At 39.0% G+C, this 19643-nt stretch overlaps 1 protein-coding gene across 4 annotated transcripts in view; it reads left to right on the forward strand.

Moving 5' to 3' along the window:
* Positions 1–19643, forward strand: part of CENPI (centromere protein I) — a 131003-nt gene that overhangs the window by 1171 nt on the left and 110189 nt on the right. For all 4 annotated transcript variants that reach the window (XR_005214635.1, XM_037822317.1, XM_037822319.1 and 1 more), the window contains 2 exons: positions 9067–9302; positions 9915–10052. Coding sequence is in view for 3 of the 4 variants with exons in the window: in XM_037822317.1 (XP_037678245.1) it covers positions 9080–9302; positions 9915–10052 (361 nt within the window). In the remaining variant the exon portion in view is untranslated. The remainder of the gene's footprint in view (positions 1–9066; positions 9303–9914; positions 10053–19643) is intronic.

Raw genomic sequence — 19643 nt, forward strand, 5'->3', positions numbered from 1 at the left:
AAAGTGTGCGTAAGAGTGCCCACCAGAGTGACCTCTCGGCTCCTTTTGGAATCTCTCTGCTACTGAAGCTTATTTCATTTCCTTTCACATCCCCCTTTTGGTCAAGAAGATGTTCTCCATCCCACGATGCCAGGTCTACATTCCTCCCCGGGAGTCATATTCCACGTTGCCAGGGAGATTCACTCCCCTGGGTGTCTGATCCCACGTAGGGGGGAGGGCAGTGATTTCACCTTTCAAGTTGGCTTAGCCAGAGAGAGAGGGCCACATCTGAGCAACAAAGAGGCATTCGGGAGGAGGCTCTTAGGCACAACCATAGGGAGGCTTAGCCTCTCCTTTGCAGCAACCGTCTTCCCAAGGGTAAAACCTATGGTAGAGGGCTCAACCCATCAAACCACCAGTCCCCTATGTCTGTGGTCATGTTAGCAACCATCGAGGTGGGGTAGGCGAATACCCCTGCATTCTCCACAGGCTCCTCAAGGGGGCACTACATCTTTTTTTCCTTGTTTTTCTTTTTTTTTTTTTAACTTTCCCTTCTTTTTTAAATCAACTGTATGAAAAAAAAGTTAAAAAGAAAACAAGCATACAATAAAAGAACATTTCAAAGAGACCATAACAAGGGAGTAAGAAAAAGACAACTAACCTAAGATAACTGCTTAACTTCCAACATGTTCCTACTTTACCCCAAGAAAGTTACCTAATATAGCAACATTTCTGTGAACTTGTTCCTACTATATCCATCAGAAATTAACAGACCATAGTCATTCCTGGGCATCCCCAGAACGTTAAATAGCTTATCTGTTCTTCTTGGATTATTGTTTCCCCTTCCTTAATTGCTGTCTATTGCTAGTTCCCCTACATTCTACATTATAAACCATTTGTTTTACATTTTTCAAAGTTCACATTAGTGGTAGCATATAATATTTCTCCTTTTGTGCCTGGCTTATTTCGCTCAGCATTATGTCTTCAAGGTTCATCCATGTTGTCATATGTTTCACGAGATCGTTCCTTCTTACTGCCGTGTAGTATTCCATCGTGTGTATATACCACATTTTATTTATCCACTCATCTGTTGAAGGACATTTGGGTTGTTTCCATCTCTTGGCAATTGTGAATAATGCTGCTATGAACATTGGCGTGCAGATATCTGTTCGTGTCACTGCTTTCCGATCTTCCGGGTATATACCGAGAAGTGCAATCACTGGATCGAATGGTAACTCTATATCTAGTTTTCTAAGGAACTGCCAGACTGACTTCCAGAGTGGCTGAACCATTATACAGTCCCACCAACAATGAATAAGAGTTCCAATTTCTCCACATCCCCTCCAGCATTTGTAGTTTCCTGTTTTTTTAATGGCAGCCATTCTAACCGGTGTTAGATGGTATCTCATTGTGGTCTTAATTTGCATCTCTCTAATAGCTAGTGAAGCTGAACATTTTTTCATGTGTTTCTTGGCCATTTGTATTTCCTCTTCAGAGAACTGTCTTTTCATATCATTTGCCCATTTTATAATTGGGCTGTCTGTACTATTGTCATTGAGTTGTACGATTTCTTTATATATGCAAGATATCAGTCTTTTGTCAGATACATGGTTTCCAAAAATTTTTTCCCATTGAGTTGGCTGCCTCTTTACCTTTTTGAGAAATTCCTTTGAGGTGCAGAAACTTCTAAGCTTGAGGAGTTCCCATTTATCTATTTTTTCTTTTGTTGCTTGTGCTTTGGGTGTAAAGTCTAGGAAGTGGCCGCCTAATACAAGGTCTTGAAGATGTTTTCCTACATTATCTTCTAGGAGTTTTATGGTACTTTCTTTTATATTGAGATCTTTGGTCCATTTTGAGTTAATTTTTGTGTAGGGGGTGAGGTAGGGGTCCTCTTTCATTCTTTTGGATATGGATATCCAACTCTCCCAGCCCCATTTGTTGAAAAGACCATTATGACTCAGTTCAGTGACTTTGGGGGCCTTATCAAAGATCAGTCGGCCATAGATCTGAGGGTCTATCTCTGAATTCTCAATTCGATTCCATTGATCTATATGTCTATCTTTGTGCCAGTACCATGCTGTTTTGGCAACTGTGGCTTTATAATAAGCTTCAAAGTCAGGGAGTGTAAGTCCTCCCACTTCGTTTTTCTTTTTTAGAGTGTCTTTAGCAATTCGAGGCATCTTCCCTTTCCAAATAAATTTGATAACTAGCTTTTCCAAGTCTGCAAAGTAGGTTGTTGGAATTTTGATTGGGATTGCATTGAATCTGTAGATGACTTTGGGTAGAATTGACATCTTAATGACATTTAGTCTTCCTATCCATGAACATGGAATATTTTTCCATCTTTTAAGGTCCCCTTCTATTTCTTTTAGTAGAGTTATGTAGTTTTCTTTGTATAGGTCTTTTACATCTTTGGTTAAGTTTATTCCTAGGTACTTGATTTTTTTAGTTGCTATTGAAAATGGTATCTTTTTCTTGAGTGTCTCTTCAGTTTGTTCATTTCTAGCATATAGAAACATTACTGACTTATGTGCATTAATCTTGTATCCCGCTACTTTGCTAAATTTGTTTATTAGCTCTAGTAGCTGTATCGTCGATTTCTCAGGGTTTTCTAGGTATAAGATCATATCATCTGCAAACAATGACAGTTTTACCTCTTCTTTTCCAATTTGGATGCCTTTTATTTCTTTGTCTTGCCGGATTGCCCTGGCTAGCACTTCCAGCACAATGTTGAATAACAGTGGTGACAGCGGGCATCCTTGTCTTGTTCCTGATCTTAGAGGGAAGGCTTTCAGTCTCTCACCATTGAGTACTATGCTGGCTGTGGGTTTTTCATATATGCTCTTTATCATGCTGAGGAAGTTTCCTTCAATTCCTACCTTTTGAAGTGTTTTTTATCAAAAACGGATGTTGGATTTTGTCAGATGCTTTTTCAGCATCTACTGAGATGATCATTTGATTTTTCCCTTTTGAATTTTTAATGTGTTGTAATACGTTGATTGATTTTCTTATGTTGAACCATCATTGCATGCCTGGAATGAACCCCACTTGGTCATGGTGTATGACTTTTTTAATGTGTCTTTGGATTCGATTTGCAAGTATTTTGTTGAGGATTTTTGCATCTATATTCATTGGGGAGATTGGCCGGTAGTTTTCCTTTTTTGTAGCATCTTTACCTTGTTTTGGTATTAGATTGATGTTAGCTTCATAAAATGAGTTAGGTAGTGTTCCATTTTCTTCAATGTTTTGAAAGAGTTTGAGTAAGATCGGTGTCAGTTCTTTCTGGAAAGTTTGGTAGAATTCCCCTGTGAAGCCATCTGGCCCTGGGCATTTATTTGTGGGAAGATTTTTGATGACTGATTGGATCTCTTTGCTTGTGATGGGTTGGTTGAGGTCTTCTATTTCTTCTCTGGTCAGTCTAGGTTGTTCATATGTTTCCAGGAAATTGTCCATTTCCTCTACATTATCCAGTTTGTTGCCATACAGTTGTTCATAGTATCCTCTTATAATTTTTTTAATTTCTTCAGGATCTGCAGTTATGTCACCTTTTTCATTCATTATTTTGTTTATATGGGTCTTCTCTCTTTTTGATTTTGTCTGTCTAGCTGGGGGCTTGTCAATCTTGTTGATCTTCTCAAAGAACCAACTTTTGGTGATATTTATCCTCTCTATTGTTTTTTTGTTCTCTATGTCATTTATTTCTGCTTTAATCCTTGTTATTTCTTTTCTTCTACTTGGTTTAGGATTGGTTTGCTGTTCATTTTCTAGCTTCTTCAGTTGATCCATTAGTTCTTTGATTTTGGCTCTTTCTTCCTTTTTAATATATGCGTTTAGTGCTATAAATTTCCCCCTCAGCACTGCTTTTGCTGCATCCCATAAGTTTTGGTATGTTGTGTTCTCATTTTCATTCGTTTCTATATATTTAGCCATTTCTCTTGCTATTTCTTCTTTAACCCAGTGATTGTTTAGGAGTGTGTTGTTTAACCTCCAGGTATTTGTGAATTTTCTAAGTCTCTCATGGTTATTGACTTCTAATTGTATTCCATTGTGGTCAGAGAATGTGCTTTGAATAATTTCAATCTTTTTAAATTTATTGAGGCTTGTTTTATGTCCCAGCATATGATCTATTCTGGAGAAAGTTCCATGAGCACTAGAAAAGTATGTGTATCCTGGTGATTTGGGATGTAGTGTCCTGTATATGTCTGTTAAATCTAATTCATTTATCAGATTGTTTAGGTTTTCAATTTCCTTATTGGTCTTCTGTCTGGTTGATCTATCTATAGGAGAGAGTGATGTGTTGAAGTCTCCCACAATTATTGTGGAAACATGAATTGCTTCCTTTAGTTTTGCCAGTGTTTCTCTCATGTATTTTGTGGCACCTTGATTGGGTGCATAGACATTTACGATTGTTATTTCTTCTTGTTGAATTGCCCCTTTTATTAGTATGTAGTGGCCTTCTTTGTCTCTCAAAACATCCCTGCATTTGAAGTCTATTTTATCTGAGATTAATATTGCTACACCTGCTTTCTTTTGGCTGTAGCTTGCATGAAATATTTTTTTCCATCCTTTCACTTTCAGTTTCTTTGTGTCCCTGTGTCTAAGATGAGTCTCTTGTATGCAACATATTGATGGTTCATTTTTTTTGATCCATTCTGCGAATCTATATATTTTAATTGGGGCGTTTAATCCATTTACATTCAATGTTATAACCGTGAAGGCATTTCTTGAATCAGCCATCTTATCCTTTGGTTTATGTTTGTCATATTTTTCCCCTCTCTCTATTAATATCCTTTATTGTACCCATACCGAATCTCTTTCGTACTGAACCTTTCTCCAAGTCTCTCTGTCCTTTCTTTGTTTCTCTGTCTGTAGGGCTCCCTTTAGTATCTCCAGTAGGGCAGGTCTCTTGTTAGCAAATTCTCTCAGCATTTGTTTGTCTGTGAAATATTTAAGCTCTCCCTCAAATTTGAAGGAGAGCTTTGCTGGATAAAGTATTCTTGGCTGGAAATTTTTCTCACTCAGAATTTTAAATATATCGTGCCACTGCCTTCTTGCCTCCATGGTGGCTGCTGAGTAGTCACTACTTAGTCTTATGCTGTTCCCTTTGTATGTGGTGAATTGCTTTTCTCTTGCTGCTTTCAGAACTTGCTCCTTCTCTTCTGTGTTTGACAGTGTGATCAGAATATGTCTCGGAGTGGGTTTATTTGGATTTATTCTATTTGGAGTTCGCTGAGCATTTATGATTTGTATATTTATGTTGTTTAGAAGATTTGGGAAGTTTTCCCCAACAATTTCTTTGAATACTCTTCCTAGACCTTTACCCTTTTCTTCCCCTTCTGGGACACCAATGAGTCTTACATTCGGACGTTTCATATAATCTATCATATCCCTGAGGTCCATTTCGATTTTTTCAATTTTTTTCCCCATTCTTTCTTTTATGCTTTCATTTTCCATTCTGTCATCTTCCAGGTCACTGATTCGTTGTTCAACTTCCTCTAGTCTTGTACTATGAGTGTCCAGAATCTTTTTAATTTGGTCAACAGTTTCTTTAATTTCCATAAGATCATCCATTTTTTTATTTAGTCTTGCAATGTCTTCTTTATGCTCTTCTAGGGTCTTCTTGATATCCTTTGTATCCCGTACTATGGTCTCATTGTTCATCTTTAGTTCTTTGAGTAGCTGCTCTAGGTGCTGTGTCTCTTCTGATCTTTTGATTTGGGTGCTTGGGCTTGGGTTATACATATCCTCTGTTTTTTTCATATGCTTTATAATTTTCTGTTGTTTTTGGCCTCGTGGCATTTGCTGAACTTGATAGGGTTCTTTTAGGATTTGTAGACCAATTGAAGTCCTTATCTCTAATTTATCAGGTCTACAGCTTCGTGGAGTACACTTTCTCTAACTAACCAGCAGGTGGCGTCCACGAGCCACCTGTTCTCCACAAGCCAGTTCTCCCCTGCTTAGCCTTTTTGGTGAGTGGGGGAGTGAGTCTTGTGGGGTCCAATTGGTGTACCAAGCTTGCGTGTGTAGTTGGTGTTGCCTGCCCTGTATATGGGGCGTGTTTCTGGGCAGTCAGGGAGGGGGGGGTGGCTCTAACAATGAAATCTCCCTGGTGATCCTAGAGTTTTAAAGCTGCTGCAATAGTCTAATCCTTCAGTTCAGTCCTGCCACAGTTTGTCTCTGCCACTGACCCACAAGTCCTTGGTATTGGCGTATGGCTCCTGAGACTTGCAAGTGGGCCCCTCTTCCAGGCTGTGCACCCCGGGTCCTCTGTTGAGGGATGACTGTGCTATGTCACAGGTGAGTGCCGTACCCCCAGGGCAGTTCTGGGCTGCTGGGCTGTGTAGGGAGGCTCCCGGTCTGCTGAAATGATGGCTGAATGGGGCTTTGTTAATTCACACTGCTCCACCTTCCCAACTCTGGGAGAATCAGCTGAGGTTGCAGGGAAGGCTAATGTCCATGCCCAGTTTTGTGGTGTGTGCCTGTTATTTGAAGCGCTTCCGTCACGCTGGGTTGTCTGGGGCAGCTCTGGGCTATGGGGCTGGCGATGGGCAGGCGTGTTTCCTGTCCACCAGGATGATTTCTGTGAGCGGACACCCCCCTTTTCTTGGAAAGTTGTGGTGTTTAGTGAATTTTCTCAGCCACTGGATTATTGCCTTTTGTCTCAGAGCTCTCTTAGTTCTGCTCTTGTCTTGACCTGCCCAAATTGCAAGTCTTTGAAGCTTTCTGTATTGGGCTTCTTAGAGTAATTGTTTTAGAAAAAGAAAAAAGGATTAAAAAAAAAAGGGCCCTCCTCAGAGATCTAATGGGTTATTGAAGTGCTAAGAGACAAAGCAATTAGGGCCATTAAGGAAAGGTCAACAGGGCAGAGAGATCAGCTTTTCTTCGGGATTTGCATATGAGCCTCAGGGCCTGAGCTCTGCCCTTCCCCTTTCTATGTTCACCAGAACTCCAAAAATCCTCTGCTTTTATTTTGGAGTTTTTCGTGTTGTTTTTTTCTATGCCTGTCTCCTCTCTGCTGGGCTGGCTGCTCTCAGGTTCTCTGGTGTCTGGTCTCAGTCTATCTATGGTTGGAGTTTGGATCAGTAGAATGAGTTTCTGATAAGGGCTGCCAGTGCAGTTCTCCCTTCTCCTTCCCGGAGCTGACAGCCCCTCCTCCCACGGGACTGAGCCTGGCAGGGAGGGGTGTGGGTCCCCTGGCCACAAAAACTTACAGATTTCGCTGATCTCAGCAGTTCGACGTTTTCATGAGTGTTGTATGAAGTATGCCCAAAGTCAGATTGCTCTGTGGTGTCCAGTCCACGCAGTTCCTGGCTTTCTACCTACTTTCCTGGAGGAGTAACTGAAACATACAGCTCACCAGTCCGCCATCTTGCCCCACCTCCTTAAATACTTTTTTAATGCAATTTTATTGAGCTATATTCACAGGCCATATAATCTATCCAAAGTATACAATCAGTGACTCACAGTGTCATCACATAGTTGTGCATTCATCACCACAATTTTAGAACATTTTCATTACTCTAGGAAATAAAAAGAAAAGACAAAGAAAACCCCAAACACCCCACACCCCTTCTCCCCCCCATCATTGATGCGTAGCATTGTTGTGGTACACCTCTTACTGTTGATGAAAGAATATTAAGATATTACTGTTAACTATAGTCCATAGTTGGTAATAGGTACCATACCACTCTATTATTAACTCCTTTTAATGGTTTCGGATGTTTGTTCTAGTTAAAAGACGAATTTTTTTGTATTTGTACTGTTAATCACAGTTATCGTCCACCACAAGATTTACTGTTATATAGTCCTATGTTTTTACCTCTTACTTTCCTTCTGTTGAAATATGTGACTCTTAACTTCTCTTAACCACTTTCATACACAATTCAGCACTGTTAATTACACTCACAATAATGTCCTACCATCGCCTCTATCCATGTCCCCTGCAAGAGCCTTTTAATTGGTCTTTTTAATTCCTTGATGCATAATATTCTATTCTTCACACACCAGCCAAATGATCTTAAAACATAAATCAGATGGTATTGCTTCCCTCTTTTAACCTCCCCACCACGGTTTCCCATGACGTTTAAAATCCTGACTCCTTACTTTGGTCTACAAGTTCCAATATGATCTGGTGCCTGGCTACCTTTCTGACTTCTTCTCCCACTAAAACCTTTATCTCTTTCACACCACGACTGCCACACTGGTGTTGCTGCTCTTTCTTGTTTGACAGTCTTAGGGCAGCCTGCTCTTCCCTCTTCCTTCCAGCAGCTCTTTGTATGGCCGGTTCCTTTTTGGCGTTCAAATCTCAGTTAAAGGTACCTCAGAAAGGTTTTCTCTGACCATTTATTCCAATGTAGATCCCCCCACTCCACCCCGTTCCTATCACATCACCAGGTTTTATATTTATTGCTAGTCTTTTTCTTATTTATTGACTCACACTCCACTGCCTTCTCCCCTCTGTTTTATGAGAGCAGGGACTTTGACTTGTTTTTTTTTATCCCTGGTACCTAGAAGTGTGCTTGGCATGTAGTTGATGTTCAGTTATTATTTATTGGATAAGTGAATTTAATAAATGGAGAATGTTTTGTCCTGAGAATCCTTAGTCTGGCCACCAGTTTGGCTTTTGAACTATACAGTTTTAACTTAGTACTGATAAAGTGGGAAGCATAAAGATTAAAAGCAAAATCAAGAAGGGGTGGAGAAAAATAGCAATGAGTGGAGAATGTAAGATTGAGTTCGTGAGATGGATTATGTTTGGAATCACTTATGTGATATAGCTGTTTTAAGAGTGAAATTGCTATCTTGCCTGTACACTTTTACTGTTTTTTCCCTCAAGAAGGCAAGTTCAGCTGATGCATGTTACCTTGGAGAGTTTTTTCTCTATTCCTGTACAGGTCAGGGGCTTTCTGAAAAAGTTAACCTGTAGGTTTTGTTGCCTGGATTATTGTCAATTTATTATGTACCTCTTGTATGCTAGGTACCGTATTACATGCTGTGGATACAGGCAGATCTGGTCCCTGTTTTGCGGAGAAAAAAAGGGAAATGTTTGGCTGAATTAATGAAAATGTGACATTTCTTTCCATGTAGAATACATGCAGTAATGTCTACTCAAAAGAGAATTAAGAGCTCCAAGGCGCAAAAGAGGACTTCAGAAGGTAGTAAAAGTTGTCAAACCAACCTCTCAGCCTGGAAAATAAAAGAGAAACCAAGTGACTCAGAGAGCATCTTGAAACATGGACAAAACAGTCCAGAGGAAGATTATCAACATGCTGATGATGAAGCAGGAGACGCTCTGCAGATAGCAGTGAGATACTTTGAGAAAAGTAAGAGTGATTGTTTTCCTTATGAAAATCTTATTTCTGTAAGACTGTTCTGGAAATTAGAATTATTTTTTTAGGATAAAGGAAAGCATATTTTTGCTCATTCATCCTTTTGTTTATTTAATAGACATTTATTTAACTAGGTATAAGGACGCAACAATACGACATGTTCTTAGCAGAGTGGTTCCCAAACTTTGCTGCATGTTGGGATTACCTGAGAATCCTTAAAAAGCACTGATGACTGACATCCACTCCTACATATTCTTATTTTATTGGTATGAGATGCAACCTGGGCATCAGGAGTTTTTAAATACTCTGTAGGGGATTCCAATGTGTAGCAAAAGGTTGGGAATCACTGCCCTAATTTGAAATAGTTTGTAGCCTAAGTTCAGTGTTTTGGGTTAGTTTAGCAGTGATGCTGGGGCAAAATTCAGTTTTCCTCAGTAAAGGTGTTATTGTTGTTAAATATTCTGGAGTTTTAAAGGCTTTGAATGGTTTTTAGGAAGGAATTTTTTACATAAGTTTATTTCTTTAAAGAATCCCAAATTATAATAGCGAGGCTGAGGACTGAAAGAGTTTTAAGGTCCCACTATTTAATATTGTTCCTTTTTCCAGGTCCCATTAAAACTTCACGGAGTAAAGATAAAACCTTGGAAAAACACTTGAAAACCGTGGAAAATGTGGCTTGGGAGAATGGATTAGCTCCAGAAGGAATTGATGTTCTATTAAATGTGGCAATCAGTGGCAAATTTGGTATGTCGGGATACATTTGTCATCAGTTTGCTATTAGTTTTGCCTTCCAGACTTTGATTTAGATTATTCAATAGTTCTCTATTTTTACTATTCTCTTCATAAGACCAATATGATAAGGTTATGAAGTGGTGTTCTTATGAGCCCCAAATTTCTGTGTGCATATGCTGAAAATGGCTAATTGTCACATATTTTTACAAATAAAATGCAGACTCTTGTCCCCAAATACATGGAAGCCATTTTTTTTTTCATGAATATAAATACAAACATCCTATTTATTTTTTTTTTTATTATTATTTTTTTTTTTAATTCAGTTTTATTGAAATATATTCACAAACCATACAGTCATCCATGGTATACAATCAACTGTTCACAGTATGATCATATAGTTATGCGTTCATCACCACAATCTATTTCTGAACATTTTCCTTACATCAGAAAGAATCAGAATAAGAATAAAAAATAAAAGTGAAAAGAGAATACCCAAACCATCCCCCCATCCCACCCTATTTGTCATTTAGTTTTTACTCCCATTTTTCTACTGATTTTTTTTTCAATTTTTTAACTTTGTTTATCAAAAAATTAAAAACAAACAGGCAAACAATAACCAAAAAAACCCCACAACATTTCAAACAAAGCAATGGATTAAGGAAAACAAATAACCTAAAATAACTACTTTGCTTCCAATATGTTCCTACCATACCCCAAGAAAATTAATAAACCATGTCCAAACAGAGGAGTAAGAAAAACAAATAATCTAAAATAACTACATTGCTTCCAACATGTTCCTACCATACCCCAAGAAAATTAACAACCCCTAAGAAAACAAAGGAATAAGAGAAAAAAAAAAAAAACCTAAAATAACTCTATTGCTTCCAACATGATCTTACTATATCCAAGAAAGTTTACAAACCATAATCATTCCTGAGCATTCCCATAACATTGAGATTACCCTCCATAGATTATCTGTTCTTATTAGATTATCATTCCCCCTCCACTAATTGGTATCTCTAGGTCCCCTACATTCTACGGTATAAAACATTGTACATTTTTCACAGAATTCACATTAGTGGTAACATACAATATCTCTCTTTTTGTGCCTGGCTTATTTTGCTCAGCATTATGTCTTTTTTTTTTTTTTTAATCTTCATTTTATTGAGATATATTCATATACCACGCAGTCATACAAAACAAATCGTACTTTCGATTGTTCACAGTACCATTACATAGTTGTACATTCATCACCCAAATCAATCCCTGACACCTTCATTAGCACACACACAAGAATAACAAGAATAATAATTAGAGTGAAAAGGAGCAATTGAAGTAAAAAAGAACACTGGGTACCTTTGTCTGTTTGTTTCCTTCCCCTATTTTTCTACTCATCCATCCATAAACTAGACGAAGTGGAGTGTGGTCCTTATGGCTTTCCCAATCCCCTTGTCACCCCTCATAAGCTACATTTTTATACAACTGTCTTCGAGATTCATGGGTTCTGGGTTGTAGTTTGATAGTTTCAGGTATCCACCACCAGCTACCCCAATTCTTTAGAACCTAAAAAAGGTTGTCTAAAGTGTGCGTAAGAGTGCCCACCAGAGTGATCTCTTGGCTCGTTTTGGAATCTCTCTGCCACTGAAGCTTATTTCATTTCCTTTCACATCCCCCTTTTGGTCAAGAAGATGTTCTCCATCCCACGATGCCGGGTCTACATTCCTCCCCGGGAGTCATATTCCACGTTGCCAGGGAGATTCACTTCCCTGGGTGTCTGATTCCACGTAGGGGGGAGGGCAGTGATTTCACCTTTCAAGTTGGCTTAGCCAGAGAGAGAGGGCCACATCTGAGCAACAAAGAGGCATTCAGGAGGAGACTCTTAGGCACAAATACAGGGAGGCCTAGCCTCTCCTTTGCAGCAACCGTCTTCCCAAGGGTAAAACTTATGGTAGAGGGCTCAACCCATCAAACCACCAGTCCCCTATGTCTGTGGTCATGTTAGCAACCATGGAGGTGGGGTAGGCGAATACCCCTGCATTCTCCACAGGCTCCTCAAGGGGGCACTACATCTTTTTTTTTTTTTTTCCTTGTTTGTCTTCTTTTTTTTTTTTTTTTTTTTTTAACTTTCCCTTCTTTTTTAAATCAACTGTATGAAAAAAAAAGTTAAAAAGAAAACAAACATACAATAAAAGAACATTTCAAAGAGACCATAACAAGGGAGTAAGAAAAAGACAACTAACCTAAGATAACTGCTTAACTTCCAACATGTTCCTACTTTACCCCAAGAAAGTTACATAATATAGCAACATTTCAGTGAACTTGTTCCTACTACATCCATCAGAAATTAACAGACCATAGTCATTTCTGGGCATCCCCAGAACGTTAAATAGCTTATCTGTTCTTCTTGGATTATTGTTCCCCCTTCCTTAATTGCTCTCTACTGCTAGTTCCCCTACATTCTACATTATAAACCATTTGTTTTACATTTTTCAAAGTTCACATTAGTGGTAGCATATAATATTTCTCTTTTTGTGCCTGGCTTATTTCGCTCAGCATTATGTCTTCAAGGTTCATCCATGTTGTCATATGTTTCACCAGATCGTTCCTTCTTACTGCCGCGTAGTATTCCATCGTGTGTATATACCACATTTTATTTATCCACTCATCTGTTGAAGGACATTTGGGTTGTTTCCATCTCTTGGCAATTGTGAATAATGCTGCTATGAACATTGGCATGCAGATATCTGTTCGTGTCACTGCTTTCCGATCTTCCGGGTATATACCGAGAAGTGCAATCGCTGGATCGAATGGTAACTCTATATCTAGTTTTCTAAGGAACTGCCAGACTGACTTCCAGAGTGGCTGAACCATTATACAGTCCCACCAACAGTGAATAAGAGTTCCAATTTCTCCACATCCCCTCCAGCATTTGTAGTTTCCTGTTTGTTTAATGGCAGCCATTCTAACCGGTGTTAGATGGTATCTCATTGTGGTCTTAATTTGCATGTCTCTAATAGCTAGTGAAGCTGAACATTTTTTTCATGTGTTTCTTGGCCATTTGTATTTCCTCTTCAGAGAACTGTCTTTTCATATCTTTTGCCCATTTTATAATTGGGCCGACTGTACTATTGTCATTGAGTTGTAGGATTTCTTTATATATGCAAGATATCAGTCTTTTGTCAGATACATGGTTTCCAAAAATTTTTTCCCATTGAGTTGGCTGCCTCTTTACCTTTTTGAGAAATTCCTTTGAGGTGCAGAAACTTCTAAGCTTGAGGAGTTCCCATTTGTCTATTTTCTCTTTTGTTGCTTGTGCTTTGGGTGTAAAGTCTAGGAAGTGGCCACCTAATACAAGGTCTTGAAGATGTTTTCCTACATTATCTTCTAGGAGTTTTATGGTACTTTGTTTTATATTGAGATCTTTGGTCCATTTTGAGTTAATTTTTGTGTAGGGGGTGAGGTAGGGGTCCTCTTTCATTCTTTTGGATATGGATATCCAACTCTCCCAGCCCCATTTGTTGAAAAGACCATTATGACTCAGTTCAGTGACTTTGGGGGCCTTATCAAAGATCAGTCGGCCATAGATCTGAGGGTCTATCTCCGAATTCTCAATTCGATTCCATTGATCTATATGTCTATCTTTGTGCCAGTACCATGCTGTTTTGGCAACTGTGGCTTTATAATAAGCTTCAAAGTCAGGGAGTGTAAGTCCTCCCACTTCGTTTTTCTTTTTAGAGTGTCTTTAGCAATTCGAGGCATCTTCCCTTTCCAAATAAATTTGATAACTAGCTTTTCCAAGTCTGCAAAGTAGGTTGTTGGAATTTTGATTGGGATTGCATTGAATCTGTAGATGAGTTTGGGTAGAATTGACATCTTAATGACATTTAGTCTTCCTATCCATGAACATGGAATATTTTTCCATCTTTTAAGGTCCCCTTCTATTTCTTTTAGTAGAATTATGTAGTTTTCTTTGTATAGGTCTTTACATCTTTGGTTAAGTTTATTCCTAGGTACTTGATTTTTTTAGTTGCTATTGAAAATGGTATCTTTTTCTTGAGTGTTTCTTCGGTTTGTTCATTTCTAGCATATAGAAACATTACTGACTTATGTGCATTAACCTTGTATCCCGCTACTTTGCTAAATTTGTTTATTAGCTCTAGTAGCTGTATCGTCGATTTCTCAGGGTTTTCTAGATATAAGATCATATCATCTGCAAACAATGACAGTTTTACTTCTTCTTTTCCAATTTGGATGCCTTTTATTTCTTTGTCTTGCCGGATTGCCCTGGCTAGCACTTCCAGCACAATGTTGAATAACAGTGGTGACAGCAGGCATCCTTGTCTTGTTCCTGATCTTAGAGGGAAGGCTTTCAGTCTCTCACCATTGAGTACTATGCTGGCTGTGGGTTTTTCATATATGCTCTTTATCATGTTGAGGAAGTTTCCTTCAATTCCTACCTTTTGAAGTGTTTTTATCAAAAAGGGATGTTGGATTTTGTCAAATGCTTTTTCAGCATCTATTGAGATGATCAATTGATTTTTCCCTTTTGACTTGTTAATGTGTTGTAATACATTGATTGATTTTCTTATGTTGAACCATCCTTGCATGCCTGGAATAAACCCCACTTGGTCATGGTGTATGATTTTTTTAATGTGTCTTTGGATTCGATTTGCAAGTATTTTGTTGAGGATTTTTGCATCTATATTCATTAGGGAGATTGGCCGGTAGTTTTCCTTTTTTGTAACATCTTTGCCTGGTTTTGGTATTAGATTGATGTTAGCTTCATAAAATGAGTTAGGTAGTGTTCCATTTTCTTCAACGTTTTGAAAGAGTTTGAGTAAGATTGGTGTCAGTTCTTTCTGGAAAGTTTGGTAGAATTCCCCTGTGAAGCCATCTGGTCCTGGGCATTTATTTGTGGGAAGATTTTTGATGACTGATTGGATCTCTTTGCTTGTGATGGGTTGGTTGAGGTCTTCTATTTCTTCTCTGGTCAGTCTAGGTTGTTCATATGTTTCCAGGAAACTGTCCATTTCCTCTACATTATCCAGTTTGTTGCCATACAGTTGTTCATAGTATCCTCTTATAATTTTTTTAATTTCTTCAGGATCTGCAGTTATGTCACCTTTTTCATTCATTATTTTGTTTATATGGGTCTTCTCTCTTTTTGATTTTGTCAGTCTAGCTAGGGGCTTGTCAATCTTGTTGATCTTCTCAAAGAACCAACTTTTGGTGATATTTATCCTCTCTATTGTTTTTTTGTTCTCTATGTCATTTATTTCTGCTTTAATCCTTGTTATTTCTTTTCTTGTATTTGGTTTAGGATTGGTTTGCTGTTCATTTTCTAGCTTCTTCAGTTGATCCATTAGTTCTTTGATTTTGGCTCTTTCTTCCTTTTTAATATATGCGTTTAGTGCTATAAATTTCCCCCTTAGCACTGCTTTTGCTGCATCCCATAGGTTTTGGTATGTTGTGTTCTCATTTTCATTCGTCTCTATATATTTAGCAATTTCTCTTGCTATTTCTTCTTTAACCCACTGATTGTTTAGGAGTGTGTTGTTTAACCTCCAGGTATTTGTGAATTTTCTAAGTCTCTGATGGTTATTGACTTCTAATTGTATTCCATTGTGGTCAGAGAATGTGCTTTGAATAATTTCAATCTTTTTAAATTTATTGAAGCTTGTTTTATGTCCCAGCATATGATCTATTCTGGAGAAAGTTCCATGAGCACTAGAAAAGTATGTGTATCCTGGTGATTTGGGATGTAATGTCCTGTATATGTCTGTTAAATCTAATTCATTTATCAGATTGTTTAGGTTTTCAATTTCCTTATTGGTCTTCTGTCTGGTTGATCTATCTATAGGAGAGAGTGATGTGTTGAAGTCTCCCACAATTATTGTGGAAACATCAATTGCTTCCTTTAGTTTTGCCAGTGTTTCTCTCATGTATTTTGTGGCACCTTGATTGGGTGCATAGACATTTACGATTGTTATTTCTTCTTGCTGAATTGCCCCTTTTATTAGTATGTAGTGGCCTTCTTTGTCTCTCAAAACATCCCTGCATTTGAAGTCTATTTTATCTGAGATTAATATTGCTACACCTGCTTTCTTTTGGCTGTAGCTTGCATGAAATATTTTTTTCCACCCTTTCACTTTCAGTTTCTTTGTGTCCCTGTGTCTAAGATGAGTCTCTTGTATGCAACATATTGATGGTTCATTTTTTTTGATCCATTCTGCGAATCTATATCTTTTTTTTTTTTTTTTTTTTTTTTAGGTTGTTTTTTTATTCCTTTGTTTTGTTAGGGTTTGTTAATTTTCTTGGGGTATGGTAGGGACATATTGGAAGCAATACAGTTATTTTAGGTTATTTGTTTCTCTTAATCTTTTGTTTTGTTTTGTTTGATTTTTTAAATTTTTTTAATGAAGTAAAAAAAAGCGATTGCATTTTTAAAAAAGACTAAATGGCATTGTTTTGCCTAATTTTAAGTTGTATATGTGTTCTAGTTTGCTAGTGCTACCTTTTCACAAAACACCAGAAATGGATCAGCTTCTATAAAGGGGGTCTATTTGGTTACAAAGCTACAGTCCCAAGGACTTAAAGTGTCCAATATAAGGCATCAACAAAATGAGCCTTGATTAGTTTACTACAGCACTATATAAGCTCAAACAGAAGAAGCAAGCTTGCTACAGCCAAGAGGGTCACTTTGAAGGACGCACAGGTGCTTAGAGAGTAACAGGAGCTAAGACAGACATTTTGAAGATGGCCATTGGAAACTGATGCAGACATTTTTGGGAACACCATTTTGAACCGCAACCTGGGAGCAAGCAGATGCCAGCCACATGCCTTCCCAGCTAACAGAGGTTTTCCAGAGGCCTCTAGTGAAGGTACCCAATTGTCAGTGCATTACTTTGGACATTTTATGGCCTTAAGACTGTAACTGTGTAACCAAACAAGCCCCCTTTTATCAAAGCCAATCTGTTTCTAGTGTTTTGCATTCCAGCAGCACTAGCAAACCAAAACAATAGATAATGGCCTCAAACATCCCAAATCTGGTGAAAGACATGAATATATACATCCAGAAAGTTCAATGGACTACAAGCAGGGTAGACTAAGAGATTTACACCAGGACATATTGTAGTAAAATTGTCAAAATACAAAGCAAAAAAAAAAAGGATTTTGAAGGCAGTGAGAGAGAAGTGACTTGGAATCCCCAATAAGATTAACAGTGGATTTCTCATCAGAAACCATGGAGAATTGCTTTTCTCTTGCTGCTTTCAGAACTTGCTCCTTCTCTTCTGTGTTTGATAGTGTGATCAGTATATGTCTTGGAGTGGGTTTATTTGGATTTATTCTATTTGGAGTTCGCTGAGCATTTATGATTTGTGTATTTATGTTGTTTAGAAGATTTGGGAAGTTTTCCCCAACAATTTCTTTGAATAGTCTTCCTAGACCTTTACCCTTTTCTTCCCCTTCTGGGACACCAATGAGTCTTATATTTGGACGTTTCATATTATCTATCATATCCCTGAGGTCCATTTCGATTTTTTCAATTTTTTTCCCCATTCTTTCTTTTATGCTTTCATTTTCCATTCTGTCCTCTTCCATTTCACTGATTCGTTGTTCAGCTTCCTGTAGTCTTGTACTATGAGTGTCCAGAATCTTTTTAATTTGGTCAACAGTTTCTTTAATTTCCATAAGATCATCCATTTTTTTATTTAGTCTTGCAATGTCTTCTTTATGCTCTTCTAGGGTCTTCTTGATTTCCTTTATCTCCCGTACTATGGTCTCATTGTTCATCTTTAGTTCTTTGAGTAGCTGCTCTAGGTGCTGTGTCTCTTCTGGTATTTTGATTTGGGTGCTTGGGCTTGGGTTATCCATATCATCTGGTTTTTTCATATGCTTTATAATTTTCTGTTGTTTTTGGCCTCGTGGCATTTGCTGAACTTGATAGGGTTCTTTTAGGATTTGTAGACCAATTGAAGTCCTTATCTCTAATTTATCAGGTCTACAGCTTCGTGGAGTACACTTTCTCTAACTAACCAGCAGGTGGCGTCCACGAGCCACCTGTTCTCCACAAGCCAGTTCTCCCCTGCTTAGCCTTTTTGGTCAGTGGGGGAGTGAGTCTTGTGGGGTCCAATTGGTGTACCAAGCTTGCGTGTGTAGTTGGTGTTGCCTGCCCTGTGTATGGGGCGTGTTTCTGGGCAGTCAGGGAGCGGGGGGTGGCTCTAGCAATCAAATCTCCCTGGTGATCCTAGAGTTTTAAAGCTGCTGCAATAGTCTAATCCTTCAGTTCAGTCCTGCCACAGTTTGTCTCTGCCGCTGACCCACAAGTCCTTGGTATTGGCGTATGGCTCCAGAGACTTGCAAGTGGGCCCCTCTTCCAGGCCGTGCACCCCGGGTCCTCTGTTGAGGGATGACTGTGCTATGTCACAGGTGAGTGCCATCCCCCCAGGGCAGTTCTGGGCTGCTGGGCTGTGTAGGGAGGCTCCCAGTCTGCTGAAATGATGGCTGAATGGGGCTTTGTTAATTCACACTGCTCTACCTTCCCAACTCTGGGACAATCAGCTGAGGTTGCAGGGAAGGCTAATGTCCACGCCCAGTTTTGTGGTGTGTGCCTGTTATGTGAAGCACTTCCGTCACACTGGGTTGTCTGGGGCAGTTCTGGGCTATGGGGCTGGCGATGGGCAGGAGTGTTTCCTGTCCACCAGGATGATGGCTGTGAGTGGACACCCCCCTTTTCTTGGGAAGTTGTGGTGTTTAGTGAATTTTCTCAGCCACTGGATTATTGCGTTTTGTCTCAGAGCTCTCCTAGTTCTGCTCTTGACTTGACCTGCCCAAATAGTAAGTCTTTGAAGCTTTCTGTATTGGGCTTCTTAGAGTAATTGTTTTAGAAAAAGAAAAAAGAATTAAAAAAAAAAAAAAAAAAAAAAAAAGGGCCCTCCTCAGAGATCTAATGGGTTATTGAAATGCTAAGAGACAAAGCAACCAGGGCCATTAAGGAAAGGTCCACAGGGCAGAGAGATCAGCTTTTCTTCGGGATTTGCATATGCGCCTCAGGGCCCTTCCCCTTTCTATGTTCACCAGAACTCCAAAAATCCTCCGCTTTTATTTTGGAGTTTTTCGTGTTGTTTTTTTTCTATGCCTGTCTCCTCTCTGCTCTGCTGGCTGCTCTCAGATTCTCTGGTGTCTGGTCTCAGTCTATCTATGGTTGGAGTTTGGATCAGTAGAATGAGTTTCCGATAAGGGCTGCCACTGCAGTTCTCCCTTCTCCTTCCCGGAGCTGACAGCCCCTCCTCCCACGGGACTGAGCCTGGCAGGGAGGGGCGCGGGTCCCCTGGCCGCAAAAACTTACAGATTTCGCTGATCTCAGCAGTTCCACGTTTTCATGAGTGTTGTATGAAGTATGCCCAAAGTCAGATTGCTCTGTGGTGTCCAGTCCACGCAGTTCCTGGCTTTCTACCTACTTTCCTGGAGGAGTAACTAAAACATACAGCTCACCAGTCTGCCCGGAAGCCATTTTTAGCATTTCTCTTAAGAAGCATAGACAATAATTTAAATAATGTTGCTGGAAGGCACCTTAAGTGATCCCTTGGTCCACTTTATTGC

This window comes from Choloepus didactylus, chromosome X (assembly GCF_015220235.1).
Source record: "Choloepus didactylus isolate mChoDid1 chromosome X, mChoDid1.pri, whole genome shotgun sequence".
Lineage (NCBI taxonomy): Eukaryota > Metazoa > Chordata > Mammalia > Pilosa > Megalonychidae > Choloepus > Choloepus didactylus.